Source organism: Pangasianodon hypophthalmus, chromosome 11 (genome assembly GCF_027358585.1).
Source record: "Pangasianodon hypophthalmus isolate fPanHyp1 chromosome 11, fPanHyp1.pri, whole genome shotgun sequence".
Taxonomy (NCBI): domain Eukaryota; kingdom Metazoa; phylum Chordata; class Actinopteri; order Siluriformes; family Pangasiidae; genus Pangasianodon; species Pangasianodon hypophthalmus.
The window spans coordinates 21,288,023-21,304,872 of NC_069720.1; the positions used below are offsets into that span (position 1 = coordinate 21,288,023).

The window sequence follows — 16,850 nt, forward strand, 5'->3', positions numbered from 1 at the left end:
ACCTCCACCTCTCTCCTGGGAACCTGAGGCATGGCCCTCTCCTGGTTAAAGCACACAAAGACGTGTCCACTCTCACAGGTAGGAGTGTTATCCAGCTATTGATGCAGAAATGACTGCAGAGGTCACATTAGGTTATCTTTATAGATCGTTTACATGTTAAGTAATGTATAAGCACATTGCTTTAAAATATGTCCAAAGCTTGGTTCCATGATGGAATGATCTAAACATATTATTATAAATTATTTATCATTACTGTCCTTAATAATGGGCATTAAATTATATTTTTGACTAATTGCTGTGTAGTATTTAAAAGAAACACTCAATTATTAAAATACTGTTATTGAGCTTACACTATAAAATATGTTACCTAAATGTAGCGTCAAGTGAAACCTGAGGTCCAAAATATTAAGGGTATATTTGGTCTATATATATAAAATTCCTTTTTCTATTCTCTTTGTCTGTGGCACACACAGATGTGTGTTCAGGTGTGGATTTGCCTGAGGTGGAGATAGTGAGTTTGCTGGCAGAGGAGTTACCCAGATACACTCTGCGGGCAGACCATGTGTTTGGGTATGAGCATGACGACTGGCTGCACACTCCACTGCTGCCACCTGAGGCCACTCTGGGACTTACCTATGAGCAGATAGATGAAACCCTCAAATACTTTTGTAAGTCTGCGCTTTCCTACTTCCTTCAGTGTTCAAGTTCTCAGGGTGTGTGAGCTGGTTGTGTTTAGTACATTCTCCTCAGAGTGTGATCGACAGACTGAGGAATGGCCATTAACTTTATGTTGTGTGGTTGTACTGTATGCACGAACAAAATACTAGAGGGTTTAGGGAACGATCATTTGTTAATCACAATAAAATGTGTATGAATTTCTTTTGGTAGTAGTAATCTCAGTTTTACTCTACACTTAAGTGTCTGCTTTGGCATTTCCCCTTTAAACTCTCATTTGTAGGCCTTATTTCTTCAGGATGGACGACACCATCTGTTTGATAAACTGTGTTTTTAACTACCAGCATTTAGTTGCATACAGTAAGCTCCTTTTCCCCCCAGTATATTTAATCTCATTACATTAAATTATCATCAGGTGAACCATGAAAGCTGTGTATAGATGATTAGAAGCTGCTGCTTTTTTTGATGCTCTTCCCTTTGGATGCAGCTATATTGTATACCTCCATTTCGGTATTTAAATCTCATCTTAAAGCCACCTACCTGTACACTCTGGCATTTAAGCAGGATCGATAGATTATAGTCTGACACATTTGTTGTAATTTTTGTTTTGTGTTGCTATTTGTTTGTCTGGCTGTTTTCTTCATTTTAAATTTTTTTATTTAATTTTTGTTATCTCTTATTTAATCTTTATAATATTTTTCATTTATTACATGTTAAACTTTCATGTTATATAGATATCCAAAGGTAATATATACAGTATGAATTTGCTTTAGGTAGAATTTTTATTTTTTATTTTAAAATTTATTTATTTATTTATTTTTTACATATCTTTTAGGTATTACTCCTTTGTCCAGATCGAAACTATGTTATACTGCAGCAATCAGTATTTGTCATTCTCTTTGTGGGCACAAAATATATGACAAGTCTTACTAAGCATAACAAACATTATTATTATTATTATTATTATTATTATTATTATTATTAAAATAGGGGGATATTCCAAAGCCATACCTCTGATATTAGTAGTCACTTTTGGAACAATGGATGGTTGGTTCCCAGTAGTTGTTTTTAGATAGAAAAGAGGCTTGCTGTATGTTGCATGCTGAATAATGTTATAGATTTTTTTTTTACATAAGTGACCCAGAAAAAACAAGTCTTCACCTCCCTATACCTCACCATCTGTATTTCTTTCCAGCCTTCTAATGCAGAAATAACTTGGACATCTATTGACCCTAAAACCGTGCTGGAAGTTTTTACCTCCTGTTCAGTACTAGGTCTGCACCTGGTCCTTCTAATAATCTTGAACACATCCCCTCTGCATGGGCCACAGATGCCAAATACCACCAAGCTGATTAGCTGCCTGCTTTGCCAGTATAATTAAGCTCTTTTGGCTCCCAGCAGCCTCTCTCTGTAGTTTGGGCAGCTGGCAACCTGCCCAGACCTCGTTTCGGCAGGGTTGGTGTCCTGTCAGGTCAGCACATCATCTCAGTGCAGTTACAGCTCTTTAGGAGGCTTAAACATATAGGATGCAGAAGAGCTTAGTCTATTATGGTGAGATGAACTTGGCTTTGACTTGGGTCCAACGTTACAAGCTATATTTGAGATTTGTGAGCATTTTAAGGTGTTCTTTTTTTTCTGGAAAGATTTCATAAATTTAAGAAATGAATACCAAGAAAACACGTTTATCTAACAATAGAGTATTCCTGCCATTGTGCCTTGTGCTCTAGCAGCTTTGTAAAAGGGGCAAGTGTTGTAGTTTTAAAAAACTGTTAATAAGTGGTGCAGTTTAGATTTAAAAAAACCTAAATAGTTTGTATTTTTGTTCATTTTGTGAAATACATAGATGAGTTGATCAATGAAAAAAAATTACTTGCTTTTTTCTTTTTGTGTACGGATTAGATTGAAACTAGAAGCTTAGTTGTCTTATTGGTTCTGAAAATTAGAAGTCAGGACCTAAGGATCCTGTTCAATCCGTTACTGAAATTTTGCCTTAAATGGACAAAGCCTATAGGAATAATGCTTAACAAGGAAGTTCGGTGCCATTTTCATTTGAAATGTCAATAAAATAAATTTGACCTACAATATATACAGTTGGTCAAGCTTTGATGATGGTGTATAACCTTTATACACAACAGGAAATCTGTCATAAAGTGATTGGCCTGTGGCCTGATAAGGTTTCTTCGTATTAAATATTAAACCTTAAATGTGTAATGACGTAGGGGTACTTGAGAAATGCTGACTGTCAGTTGGTGCAAATGTATATACAAAAAACCAGCAACTCAAATACAGCATTTTTTGTTTGTTGTTAATCTAATTATAATATGTTGTTATGGGGAGTCACTATACTCCAGATTTAATGAAAAACACAATAAGCATTATGCCTTTGTTTACTCAGTAGTTCATAAAGTAGACTTGAACATTAAGAAGTGCGATAGGGTAAAGGAATGGTGACTTTTCAGTCCTCAGATTCTCAAACCTGCTTCTTTATCTTTCCTTTCGTTTCCTTTCTGCAATGTTGAACTGTATTTTGGAGGGCTATAGAGTGCTATGACAGGTTTTATCTCTCCCTAGTCAGATTTTAGGGCTCTGTAGGGCATTTGCAGCTCTGATCATTGCTTCCAGTGTTAAATCTGACCTGTCTGGAGCTGAAAAATTGATGTGGCTAGACATAAATATTTGATGTCAGGTAGCATTTTTAGGGTATGACCCAGATATTTAAGGAAAGGAAAAGGTCACTGGTTTCAGGGAAGCTGTTATCTGGGTTCAGATTCATATTACAAACAAAAGGCTTCAGGACAACATGATAAATTTCCAGTGAACACATGCTATATGTCAGTAATCACCAAGTGATGATTAAAAAAATAAGTTGTTTTGTGGTTCAAATCACATTAAGCTCTTCAAACAAATATGCACTTTAGGAATTTGTCTGTTAAAATGTTTTTTTTTTGCTAGATTGAGGACAGTGACCCATGAAGCCTAATATCATATCATGAAGTAATATCTCACGAAAACACACACACACACACACACACACAGTCTGGCCTTCTGCAACAGCATTGCATCTCCAGATGGATAATAAATGTGCCAGAATGGAGCATACCATTAGCACGGGGGTGTTCACTCTCTGTAGTCTCTTAAAAGCTTTTAAAAACATGATTCCAACAAACCAACTCCCTCCAATCATTATTTCTGTCTTAAAGAATTATTAAATCAGTGACAAAATGAATAGTTTCCTTCCTTCTTTTTGATAGTCACACTCATTTTAACTTCTCCTTCACCTCCCACTTCGTGTCTTATCTCTGCCCATGGCTTAGAGCAGCCAGGTAAGTGTCAGTAAACACACTGCAGCTGAAGCACTGAGAGGATTTATCATGAACGTCATTATGCACACAGCCTGTGAGCTCACAGGTGTGTGAGTCAGTGTGCGTGGCTAGTACAAGAGACTGTAGGTATTCCACTGGACTGTCACTTGGTACAGACAGACACCAGCGAAGTCAAGCCAGATTGTAAGGAATAGGGCGAAGAAGAAAAGGACACAAATTGCAATAGAGGAGCGGCGACTTGCAAGGTTAACATGGAGGTTTGGAGCAGCTCGGGCACAGAGGAGAGCGAGAGAGAGAGCAGCATCAGTCAGGATGAGGAAGATGAGGAGGAACAGGAGCAGAGTACTAGCGGTCTGTGCAGAGAGCTGGTGAAAGGTAATGACAGAACCATTTGGGGTAACGATGCCGTGAACAGGAAAAAGGGCATGACTAAGAGAGAGGAGAAATGAAAGCGTTCGTTGTAAAGAGGAATGTAGAATGTTGGTGTTGATTAAGGCTGGCAAAAATGCAAAAGACCCTGCATGTAGGAGAATGTAATCAGTGAAGGGCGACAGAAAGCTGCCAGAAAGAGTCCTGCTGCCCTTGAAGTGTGTTGTATTTGTGCTGTTTCTGGAATGAAATCACTCAAATCAGAATTTGCCTCTGCCTCATGGGATTTAAATTAAATGCAGAGTCTGTTTGTGTCTCTAAATTCTCAGTGAGTTTTTATCACAGTGGAAAAGCACTTGTGTGTGTTTTTGCAGATATGTTGCTACTGAACTGAACATACACACTGACTGATACACACAGAGTTTTGTTTAGAGGGTCTCTACTTGGCTGTTATTATTGTGTAATTTGACCTACTGTGAGATGCTGTAGGCAATATTTGACAGTAGTCATCCCAGAACATGTCTACTCACCCTATGAGACCTATTGTGAAATGTTTAAAGGACCTCACGAGAGACCAGTCCTCTCTAACAGGCTTTTATGATAACTAATCACATTGTCCTCACATGTATGCGGTCAGCATCAAATAAAATCACCACAGGATTGTTTTTTCTATGAACAAGTGTAGTTTGTTTAACCTTGAGGAAACACATTCCTTAGTCAGCATTTAAGTTTAAACAGTGTGGTTTTCTGAATTATAGATTAGGAGCCAGGCTTGTGGCTAGACTTACATAAGCTCTTGAAGGCAAGGGTACAGGCTGGACTACAGTCACAAAAAGTCCATCCAACATTCCTTTTCATCAGTACACTGGTTTAAAACCTTTGAAGATACAAATGATTAAATATTACCCTCAGAGCAACTAGTTGAATTTACCATTAAATGTGCATGGAGAGTGTATTTTTAATGTGTAGATGGTTACACAAGCTCAAGGACATTTCTTAGCAGACACAGCTCTGCAGCACAACAACACAATTGTTCCCCTGTGATCTTCCTAGAATCAAAACTACACACTACAGATGCTATTCAGTGTTTTACAGTACTTATAGTTAGTACCTTAACTACCTAAAACATACCAATGATAGTTGAGCATTTCATCTTCTACTTCTAATGACAAGTCATAATTTCTAGTACATTTTATTCAGCATCTCACTTAGTACATAAAAGAATGGAAATCATCCTGCCAGCGTTAAATGTAAGCCTGTTTTTATCACCTTTGTGTGTGTTAATCATTCACCTTAATCTGTGTACTGTAAACATTGGACAATTTTGCTCACTCGTGTAAGTCATGTGGGAAGTCATTAGACTTTACTGTTGTATCAGATACTCAGTGATATAGCAAACTTTGTGTAAAAAAAATCAGTGCTATTTCCACCAACTACTTTGTCTAGGAATATGCATAATTTAAGCATGAGAAATTGTTGCATTTGAGCACGAGTATGCATACAGTGTAGTACCGCTAATGCACAATGTTCATCTGATGGGTTAGTGGAGGACAAATCATGTTGCTACAACAGAATTGTTTAGGTAACTTTGTCATTTAGTCAATTATAAAACTGGTAATTTCATGGAAACATCTTCCTTTAAAACTATATCTATTCTGAGTAAATATTCAAGATTTACTTTTTGTGCTGCATGAAAAAAATAAACATTGCTATGTGTGACCTTAATATGGTTTGTCAGCTCACAGTTTTATGCTTTAACTGGCTAAAATACAGAACCCCTGCACACTAAATTTCAGTTGTGTACATTTGTCCAGCAGACAATTATACACCAATCAGCCATAACATTAAAACCACCTGCCTAATATTGTGTAGGTCCCCCTTGTGCCACCTTGTGACAGCTCTGAAATGTCAAGGCATGAACTCCACAAGACCTCTGAAGGTGTGCTGTTGTATCTGGCAACAAGACGATAGACGATCTCTTAATGATTTCCATAAGCATTAAAGCACTAGTAATCTACATTTTAAAACATTACACTTAGCACAAACTGATTATAACTGTTTATCTGTAGATTTGATTGTTGGCTTTTTTGGTGTTTTCTTCATGAGAAATGGAAGACATCAAACCAACTGCCGTCTTTTAAGTGCAACAAGTTTTATCTTCAATCTCCGTATAGGTTTCACTGCTGTGTGTTTTGCACATGTTTTCAACAGCTATGTTTGAAATAGAAGGTAGGTTTTTGGACCACATCTGCTGTTTCCATATCTGCTGAATAACTACTTGCCCTCTTCTTGCCCTGAGTGTGACAGCACAGCAATAGGGCCGGTGTGAATATGGTCAGTTGTCTGCTGCTGTTGTATATTGTTGTTGTTTTATTATTTTTTTCCATAGCGATGATCACTCACATCTGCTGTCCTATTGATTTTGGAAATGTGTGTAGCATGTACACAAACAGACCTAAACACAAAAACAGTACACACAATGAAATACCACCCCCTGGTGTAATATAATACCAAATCCATTGTGTGTATGCCTATTTTTGGGACAGGGACTTTTTCTTTCTTTTTATAAATCATGTCCTGTATCTTCATTCATGGTCTGTTTGTTGACTTCCGGTTAACTTACAACACAGATATATTTATCACACAGACACATAATGGGTAAATGAAACTAAAGAGGATCAAGCTAAGAAGCTCAGTGCTTAGAATGCGTATAGCTTACCTGTGCCACTCCTTCTCTAAGTATAATGTGCATATATAAAATTACATAATGAGGACTTATTACAGTGAGGCTTGTCATTTAACATGATTAATCATATTCTGCATAAACTGCACTAGGACATGAGTGGTTATGCAGTACAACAAAGAATGCCTCACCCTGTTTGAGAAAGTAGGCCATGCGTAACCCTCATTTTGTCTCTGAGAGTCACTCTGTCTGCCTCCACAGTGCTGTGCTCAGAGAGGGTTGGCCAGGTTACAAAGACATACCATGACATTGAGGCTGTCACGCATCTTCTGGAGGAGGTGAGAAACAATGACTGCTGAATATACAACTCATTAAAGGAGCAGTTTGTCTTTTTTTTTTTTTTTTTTTTTTTTTTTTTTTTTGAGGCTTCTGCTGCCTCCAAGTAGAAGGGCAACTGCAATGAAAACACGGACAAGTCTTTGTCCTATTCCCAACTGACCCCACTCCTACTGAAACTGCATTTTAAGTAAAAGGGGAGGGGCTAATTTCATCTCACTGGAAGCCTAAAATAAACAAACTAGCCAGATGCCTTGCACATTAATATTGCAAAATATGTTTTTATTTTGAAATTATTTGATTGCTACAGGTCTAGGAGCACTTTTAAACATTACAAAATATACTCAAAATACAAAAATAAGTGTACAAAAACTTAAAATACACTTTTAAAAAGATTTTGGAAATAATATAATGACATTGTTAATATGCTGTTTATTTCTAAACCAATGTGCACATTTTTTATTATTCCGCACTAAATGCCAAAATGCCTTTTCCCGCAGAAAGAACGTGATCTAGAGCTAGCAGCTCGAATTGGCCAGTCACTGCTGAAACAGAACAAGGCCTTAACAGAACGTAACGAGCTGCTGGACGAACAGCTGGAGGCCGCAAAAGAAGAGGTCAGTCGTATGGACTGTGGAGCTCAGTGGAAAATGGAGAAATCCTTGGAGACATGCATGTTTTTCATTTGAATGCAAATGGTTCAGTAAAAGAACAAACATAAAGATGTACAGGATCTATGAAAACATGCTGTTTACATTAATTTCCAGAATAAATTGTAATGTGAATTATAATTATCATTAATTTAAACCAATCTAATGTTCTGAATATTGTTTAGAATCATACCTTACTTCAGGAAAAATTAAATGATACTAATGCACACTGAGTGGAATGTAACGAAGGTGTGTAACACTGTAGATTGCTCAGCTGCGTCATGAGCTCTCTATGCGAGATGATCTTCTGCAACTGTACGCCAGCACTGAGGAGATAGAAGCTGCTACAGAATTACGCTCACCGTGAGTACAACACACAGACATGATCCTTAGACGTGATGATGATGATAACCGTTTCAGATGTTCACAAATTTTTGGTGATTATCATTCTTGTGTTTTTTGTTATTGTTGCTGTGTTAGGATCAGGCGAAACGAGTCGAACTCTTCTCTCAGCAACTACGTCCATTATGATTTCCTGCAAAAGAAGCTCAAGAGTCTGGAGGAAGAGAACCTCAAACTGCGTGCTGTGGTTAGTTTACAGCTACAGCTTAGCTTGTACTTTCTCAGAGTTAGTCTGGATAATTAGCTTGAATTATACACTACGGGCCAAAAGTTTGGACACAGCGGTTAATGTTTTTTTTTTTTGTCATTTTTACTCTTTTCTACTATTGAAGAATAATAATGAAGGCATTAACACTAGGAAATAACTTATGAAATTATGCAGTGACTAAGAAAAATGTTAAACAATTCAAAACTATGTTATATGTTACATCCTTAACAGTATTCCTCGTAATAAAGCTTTGCACACTCCTGGAATGTTCTCAACTAGCTTCATGAGGGAGCTTCACCCAGGAGGCTTTGCTCAAAGTTTGTAAATAGGAGGAGCATGTATTGGCTGCTTCTTCTTAGTTAACAACTTAATTTAACTAAAAACATCTTGTTTTAAGAAAAAAAAACATAGTAAAAATATTTTTTGATTCCAAAATAAATTTGTACACAGGCATTAACTTCACTATTTACATCTGTAAATAGTTCAAGCATAAGTCTTTATCATTCATCCTTTACTTATGTATTTAAGACAATGAAAAACATATGTTTAATCTAGTGTGCCCAAACCTGATCCTGGGAGTGTAGGTGGAAATCATGTCAATAGTGTTGTACAGGAAAATCACATTTATGAATCTGATGCAAACAACAACCAAATATGTTATAGAGTGCTAGGGGATATTTTTTGTCTATAAACATAACTTTTTTAAGAGTTGAGACAGATCATGTTTAGTTATAAGTACTCATATTTGTGTATTTTTAATAACCCTTCAATCTACAAATGATCCACTCAATCCTATAACCATGTTAAATGTGTAACCTTTTATTCACACCCTGACACAAACAATAGACCATGTGTCTGTTCTAACAAAACAATCCACTGTGGCAATAATCATAATAAGGCAAACACCAGAATGACCATCACCCAGACTTCTTTGCAAAATTAACAATAACAAAGCAAGAAGCAGCTAATACTTAGAGCTGCAGAGTGCTGTACTTAGAGAGTGGAAACCAAGAGGAATCCAATAAGAATGGGAAACAGGACAAGCATGATGTAGCGGGGACCCTTTATAGGCTATACATGTGGGGTTAGTCATAAGGAGTATTCCACTAGTTCCCGAAGGAAACCGCCCCTGCTGGTCTGGAACGAAAGGAGGTAGAAATATTGGTGTTCTTAAAGTAGCTATCCGTGACATAATATTTCATAACATTCAGGCCGGAGTGTATAACCCGTAGTCCTAAGGTAGCTATGAGCAATATGGCAAAAATTTAATAACAAGATATTTCAATACACTTTGCAATATCTGAAAAGTGTCATAATATTCAGTTTCTTTGACGTTATGTAATAGAATGCATCAGCAAAACTAGAGTGTTGTTTTTAAAGAAGGCTGTAAATATATATATATATATATATATATATATATTTCATTTAACAAAGGTCACCTATATATATATAAAAAACAGCCTTTGTTTACACCCCTGAATTAAGAATAATGATAGCATATACTTATACCATGATGGTAATGCAAATACTTTTATTGTTTTCTACTCACAGGCCAATGAGTTGACATCAGAGACCAGCAGCTATGAAGAGCAGGAGCAGCAGCTGATGATTGTGTGTGTTGAAGAACTCTGTAAGTAAACCTGATTTTCCTCAAAATGATCCTGCATGCTGTATAATGTTCCAGTAGTAAATAGAATGAATGTATCCTTGGACACTTTTAACACACTCTTATTCCTTCTTCTATGCGTGTAGCATCAGCGAATAAGCAGGTGGTGGCTCTGTCGGAGGAGCTGGCTCGTAAAGTGGAGGACTCTCTCCGCCAGCAGGAGGAGATTAGCTCTTTGTTGGGTCAGGTGGTCGACCAGCAGCAGCGTTGTAAAGCGGTGAGAGAGGCAATGCTGCACATCTGCTAAACCTTCCTAACTTGTTGTGTACTTTGGGTTATATGGGATATATATATAATATCAATATGATATTGATACTGTTGACAATATGATATTAATACTGAATTTTGTCAATAGTTTGGCAGTATTTCTGTCACTTTGTCCAACTTTGTGGTTGTTCAAAGTAATAAATTATATACTTACATAGTTGCTGATTAAATATCATATTTTTGTAATATTTTATCTTAAAGAAAACATTTGAAATGTGCATTTTGTAGGTTTGTATAGCCAATCATCAGCAGAACTAAATATCATGATACATATAATTTATTATATTATACATTAAAATGTCTTGTCTGCTATATAATATCTTGGCCCTATTGCCTACCCCTAACTGTTTTTTTTTTTTTTTTGGCTGCAGCTAATCAGGGAGAATGAGGAACTCACTCAGCACCTAAACAGTTCACGGGAAAGCCAGTCACAGCTCAAAACAGAGGTGTGCCCTGCTCATCTCTCACTATTTTACCCCCTTTAATCACTATTTTTCGACACATCAGCAGAATTTCATGCAATTCCATGACAATTCTGTAAAAATATTTGACAAAAAACCATAGTGCGTGACCTGTGATTATGCTTGACTCTCTGCTCTCTCTGTCTGTAGCTGAAGGACCTGCAAGAGAGGTATTCAGAGTGTGAAGACATGCTACAGGAAGCCAGAGAGGAGATCAAGAACCTGCGCAATAAGAGCCTGCCCAACAGCACAGTGCAGCGCTACAGTTCGCTGGCTGCTGTGTTCCCCATGGACTCACTCGCTGCTGAAATTGAAGGAACCTTCCGCAAAGGCCTGGACAGTCCTGCTCCGTCAGAATACAAGTGTGCAGAAAAATAGTAACCTCTATACTTCATAACAGCAAACTTAATAAACATCTTATTGTCTGCAGCATTCAGTTATAATCTGAATTTGTAATAGGAACCATCCATGGCGCGTGTTTGAGACAGTGAAAGTGGCCAATCAAGCTGCACGACTGCGCTCTCGGTGCCACTCCCCGCAGGTCCCCAGCTCTAGCCCCGCCTCCTCCCAGTCCAGTCGAACCAGCACACCACACACTAGCTACTACGGATCTGACTCCGTCAGCCTCAACCTTGAGGACAAATCCCAATCCATAACAACGTTACAGGATCAGAGGTGAGTTTGAAAAGGAGACTGTTACCCCTTTTCTCCTGACAAGGTGTCAGTACTTTAGATGGAGCTGGGGTGGATGCAGTGAACCAGTAAACGCTTTTCTGGCCTTCACTTCCACTGACCAAACCCATAATATAATAAGATGTGTGTGATTTACTAATGAATGGTATAAAAACAATAGCTATGGATAATTTTACTAGTTTTATTTCTTGGTTTGACAGCATATTTTATTATTTGTACTTCATATATGATATGAAGACCTGGTTAGAAATGTTAGGATCACATTTCATTTCTTGGTGTGCCTCCACAGCCTTGTAGAATCAAAGCGTCTGGGTCAGCCAGGCATGCCAGGTGGTCAAGATCTGGAAGAAGCTCTGCGTTCCCTCTCTGCACGCCAGGAGCGTCATTCTTCTGATCGGCCGTTCTTCGATGTAGAACGTGAGAGGAAGTTCAGGGCACTGGGTGGCAGCAGCACAGGCGGCTCTAGTGGCTTCCTTACACCCAATGACAGCTTGGTATCCACAGGAACCAACTATTCAGGCAGCTCCCAGCATTCATCTGCTTCATCCAGCTCTCGATCCTACCTGCCTGAACGCCTGCAGATAGTCAAACCACTGGAGGGTGAGTAAACACACACACGTGCGCTTTCAAAAGATTGTCACTTCATGTTATATGATTGTATCTTGGGATTTCTATCTCTTCTACATATATGTAGGCTCAGTCACCCTGCACCACTGGCAGCAGCTGGCTAAACCCAACCTTGGCGGCATACTTCATCCACGGCCAGGCATCCTCACCAAAGACTTCAGGGAACTGGAAGTGGACGTTCAGCAAGTTTATAGCCTCAATGACCTTGAGGAGGATGAGCCTAACTGGTCCAAACTCCCTAACCCCATTCACATCCCTATTGGTAAGGATATATTATTCTCACAATTTAGAGTTTGGTGGGAATAGTTAAGACTAAAACCTTAGTTAGTTAAGAGTCCCACCAGGGGGCATAGTTGGACTGAAAGTTCACAGGACACTATGCCTCTTAGGATGAAGGTATAAGGTTGTAATAATTCACATATTTTGTAATAAATCCTAATAACTTATTATGGTACTGTAAATGATTTCAGAAAGTGTTTTGTAGCCTTTAGTGTTTACTTATTTCCTGTGGGAGAATAGTTTCAACCCAGACACTCCATCACTGGATGGACAAAAGTTCATGGTATCCTGGTAATAGTTCATGCTTAAAGTCATTAAAGAGTTTTGTTTAAGGCAGTTAGCAGTAAGTAAATGAGAAAATGGGAAAAAAGTCTGAGGTTTGTCTGTTGTTTTAGTCAAATTGCCTCCTCTGTGAAAGTAGAGGGTTCTTGGCTGCGTTTATTAATGAAATGTACCAGACTGTCTAGCGAAACTAGAGGTCTGGCTTATAAAATTTGCGGGCTGGACTGAACACTGATTGAGTCTATACAACTGTCAGCCATTATGAAGAAAAATTCTATTACACATAATTATGGAATATAAATCAGCCTACATGAACTTTTTTTGCTTCCTTCTGGTCATCTGCATTGACTCCCATTTTGTGCTGTGAATTTCATACCAATAATGAGTAGTGATTTTAGTAAGTGTGCATGTGTCTCTATCATAGTCACTTCATCTGGATCCAACTTCCCTCACACCTGCCCCACCCACACCATCACCAACTCTCAGATCCTCCATCCCTCTGTCCTGCTGTCCTCTTTATCCACTAGGTAAGAGATCACATTATCCCACTGCTTTGTGGTCATGCATCACTGAGATTCAGCTTGTCCATTGTTTTTTCATCATTCCCATTTCCAGTTTACCTTAATTTTATGATAACTTTTCAGTTGATCTTAAAATTGTGATTCTCTCAAGATACTATTTCTAGAAATGTTAAGGCATTATGAAAAATTTAATTTACATAAGCAAATATATAAGCTCAGTTTCTACACTGTTGATGGTACCTGGTACATTGCAGGGATCCAACAGATTAGAAAAGATGGCAGCTTTTCATTCTTTTCTTTCTTCTTTTGAATACGTTCTCTTTCAGCCGCAGGAAGCGTTGGTCAAGGCTCTTCCTCCAGCTCTAATGTCACCTACTTCCATGAAGTGAGACAATAGTCATGGCTGAATAGGCACCCAGACGCTCCCTAATGCACTAATTATCTAATTTAATACCACTCTCATGTTAGGATTTCTCTTCTTTTAACAGGCTAAACTAATTGGCATGAAAGTTTTTCTAAAATGCAAGAGTCATGGAGTAATGTTCTGCATTTTTGCATGGCTTTATAAAAGGCATTTATTTAATTGAGCATTGTCGAGCATTGTCGAGCATTGTTGAAATCTCCTGAATGGAATTTTGCTAAACTCATTTGTTTCACTTCTCATTTTTTTGTGATAACCAGCTTTTCTGTTTGCAGCATTTGGCCTGATGAAATACTAACCTATTGTTTTTATTATTTTTACTGAAATTTTTGCAGTCATATTTTGATGTCATTTATTTGTGGTGTGTGTTTTTAAAGCTTTCAGCCTCATAACCTGTCCACCTCTGGGAGCAGTGAGCATGTAAGAACCTTACCAGATCACCAGCATGGTTTCTTCAATAACCCTGCCATGAATATGACACCCACATTAGGTCTTATTCAGCTGCTTCAAGAGCGAGGTATCTCTGCTTCAACTCAGCCCAGCTTGCCTCCCAACCTCAGACCTTCTATCAGCACTTCAGCAGCTTTAAACGATAAAGAAACAGATGGGGGACACAGCGGAGAGAAACAGCAGAGGAGGAATATTTTTAGCTTCAACCTTGTTGAAAAGCTTCAGAGTCTTGGTCTTCATAAAGTGGTAGCCAGAGGATTCATAGACTCAGGGAAGAAGGAAGGAGATCCACACAATCCTCCTCCACCAAAACTGAACACTGGCTTTGAGTAGGGCTGCTGTTTTATGTACTGTCTTCCATTTTGTACGTAGCAGATCCAACCTCTTATCAAGTGTCGTATTTATCATTGAACATTTGAAAGCCATATACATGTGGAGCGGTCCTTGTAGTAGTGAGATCTCATATTGGTTATGAATGAATGGGATGTCCTGCTAACAACCTGATAGGCTGGTTCAGGATTGGAACTCCAAGACATTTTAACAGTCTGCGGTACATAATGTATGATAGGTATTTATATTGCTGTCTTACGTGTTCTGAGCACTTATCAAAAGGGATGAACTGTTCTTTCATTATGATTTAAGAACAAGTCCTGCTTTTACTTTTTAATTATATTGCAGTCACCTCCATCCTGTTTCACCATTTGTCTTGACATACATGAGCATTATATATTATTTATATATTTAAAGGCCAGTGACCTCTGATTTGTCTGTGTACTAGATGAATTGTGACTGTTCATGGGTTAACCATTAGTTGTTTTTATGACAATGTGCACATTTCTACTATTAGAAATACTAGATGACCTGAGCATATTGTTCAGGATGTCTAGTTGGACATAATATTCTATGATTAGTTGTTTTAGAACCTATTTAAATGTCCCAAAATGCACTGGGGCTCTTAGTTGTGAATATCCACAAACTTGATGCTTTATACAGACACCTAATAGTCACAGGTCTATAGTTAAATCTATTATATAGAATTTTTCAGATACTTGTAACTGTGTTGTTTCCACACACACATACACACACTAGGTGAACAGTGGCTATTTAGCACATTCAAATATTTGCACATGCAAATTTGTGACAGTAAGAAATGGAGGAGCCTCCAAACACAATCGCCTTCGTATGTTTTACTTACACTGAAAGTTTTAGTAGACATAAATCTGAAGCATGGCATTCTGCACAGTTTCTCATATCACTGTATGGCTAAACAGACATATTTCCAGATGTAGATTTGTATTTCATGCTCTTCTGATTTTAGTATTACCTCTTGTAAACACAAAACTGATTACAGAAGGTCTTTTAAAATAGCACCTTATATCATGTACTGTATCCTCTCTAATTGATATGTTTCAGTACATTTTTTATCAGTAGTGCTCGGCTAAAGCAGACTAGTGGAAAATCAGCGTTAGAAGACCACTTACACCTTAAGACTTACATGTTTATATGTATAATGTTTGTCCAGATTGCTTGTTGTCACATACAAATCTCAGCTAACCTACAGAGTTTGTTATGCAGCCTTTGTTTTTCTTTCGGTCTGAAAAACATGTTTGCTGTAATTGTTACTAACAGTGAACCAGGCACTGTAGGAACAGATTTTTCAGACTTCTTTGGAATAATCTCATGATATTGCTGAACTGTGGCCACTGTCAGCACCTGACTGAGTTTAAACTTGCCTGAGATGTTGATTACAGTATCAGCCAGGCTCCTTCATGAGACGGTTGACTGATCACCAATCACATCACGATCATGTTTTGTTCTTGTGCCTTATACTTTGCATTAACGTGTTTTCCACTGTCCAGATCAGATTTCCAGAGTCAACTTGTAGATTCTGAATTTAATGCAGGTTTCTGTAGAAGTACCTGTTGTTAATGTAGCTAAGCACCTGTACAGCTTTATTACATGTAGCTCTAAACTTGAATGGAACATTGGCCATTAAGCTATCACTCAGCTACATATCGTAAGAACTCCACCGTTTTTGCTCTTTTGATCTTCCTAAAAACATTTCCTTTGGCAAGATGTAATATATGTACATAGATTTATGTTACACATATCCAGTCAAAAATAAGTATAAATAACGTCCAAATAAGAACTGAGATTTAGGTTTATAACCTTGACATGGGAGAATTCAGAGTGATGCTTGAGTGCTACATTACTGTAGAAATGGTAGCTGCATTATAATGATAGTTTGCATTTGTAGTATGGAAAATATGGGAAATTGATAACGCAAAAAATCAACACAATCACTGAGTGTACTGTAGACTTATTGATTACAAATATGTTGCACCTAATGATTGTATTTTTTTCTGTTATTTGGTCTGTAAATATGATGCCATTAATTTGCACCTGTGATCACTGTAATTATAAAATGTAATTGGAGTAAGAGCTGTATACAGCATTGCAGCATATGTGAATGCGTTTTGCAGTGTTCCAATAAATACAGGAATTTGACATAGTAATGGCTAGATCTGTGCAGATTT

General features: G+C 37.7%; 1 protein-coding gene across 2 annotated transcripts; it reads left to right on the forward strand.

Moving 5' to 3' along the window:
- Window positions 1-692: 692 nt before the first annotated feature.
- hap1 (huntingtin associated protein 1) lies at window positions 693-16,825 on the forward strand. Of its 2 annotated transcripts, XM_053238245.1 has the most exons (15): window positions 693-4,373; window positions 7,312-7,388; window positions 7,887-8,003; window positions 8,302-8,399; window positions 8,517-8,625; window positions 10,198-10,276; window positions 10,399-10,529; window positions 10,951-11,025; window positions 11,191-11,402; window positions 11,500-11,715; window positions 12,023-12,333; window positions 12,428-12,622; window positions 13,346-13,448; window positions 13,769-13,827; window positions 14,241-14,380. In XM_053238245.1, exons 1-14 carry the CDS (start codon window positions 4,250-4,252, stop codon window positions 13,806-13,808), a joined length of 1,887 nt encoding a protein of 628 aa, XP_053094220.1. In that variant the 5' UTR covers window positions 693-4,249; the 3' UTR covers window positions 13,809-13,827; window positions 14,241-14,380. The 2 variants fall into 2 exon arrangements, with proteins under 2 accessions (XP_053094220.1, XP_026773127.3); XM_026917326.3 differs by lacking the exon at window positions 13,769-13,827 and having other exon boundaries at window positions 694-4,373; window positions 14,241-16,825.
- Window positions 16,826-16,850: the final 25 nt, after the last annotated feature.

Bases quoted from the DNA above. Each gene is read 5' to 3' on its own strand.
- hap1 (XM_026917326.3), top strand. From the start codon at position 4,250: ATGGAGGTTTGGAGCAGCTCGGGCACAGAGGAGAGCGAGAGAGAGAGC. The intron at 11,403-11,499 runs GTGTGCAGAAAA...AATTTGTAATAG, and splicing joins CCTGCTCCGTCAGAATACAA to GAACCATCCATGGCGCGTGT. The intron at 12,334-12,427 runs GTGAGTAAACAC...ACATATATGTAG, and splicing joins GATAGTCAAACCACTGGAGG to GCTCAGTCACCCTGCACCAC.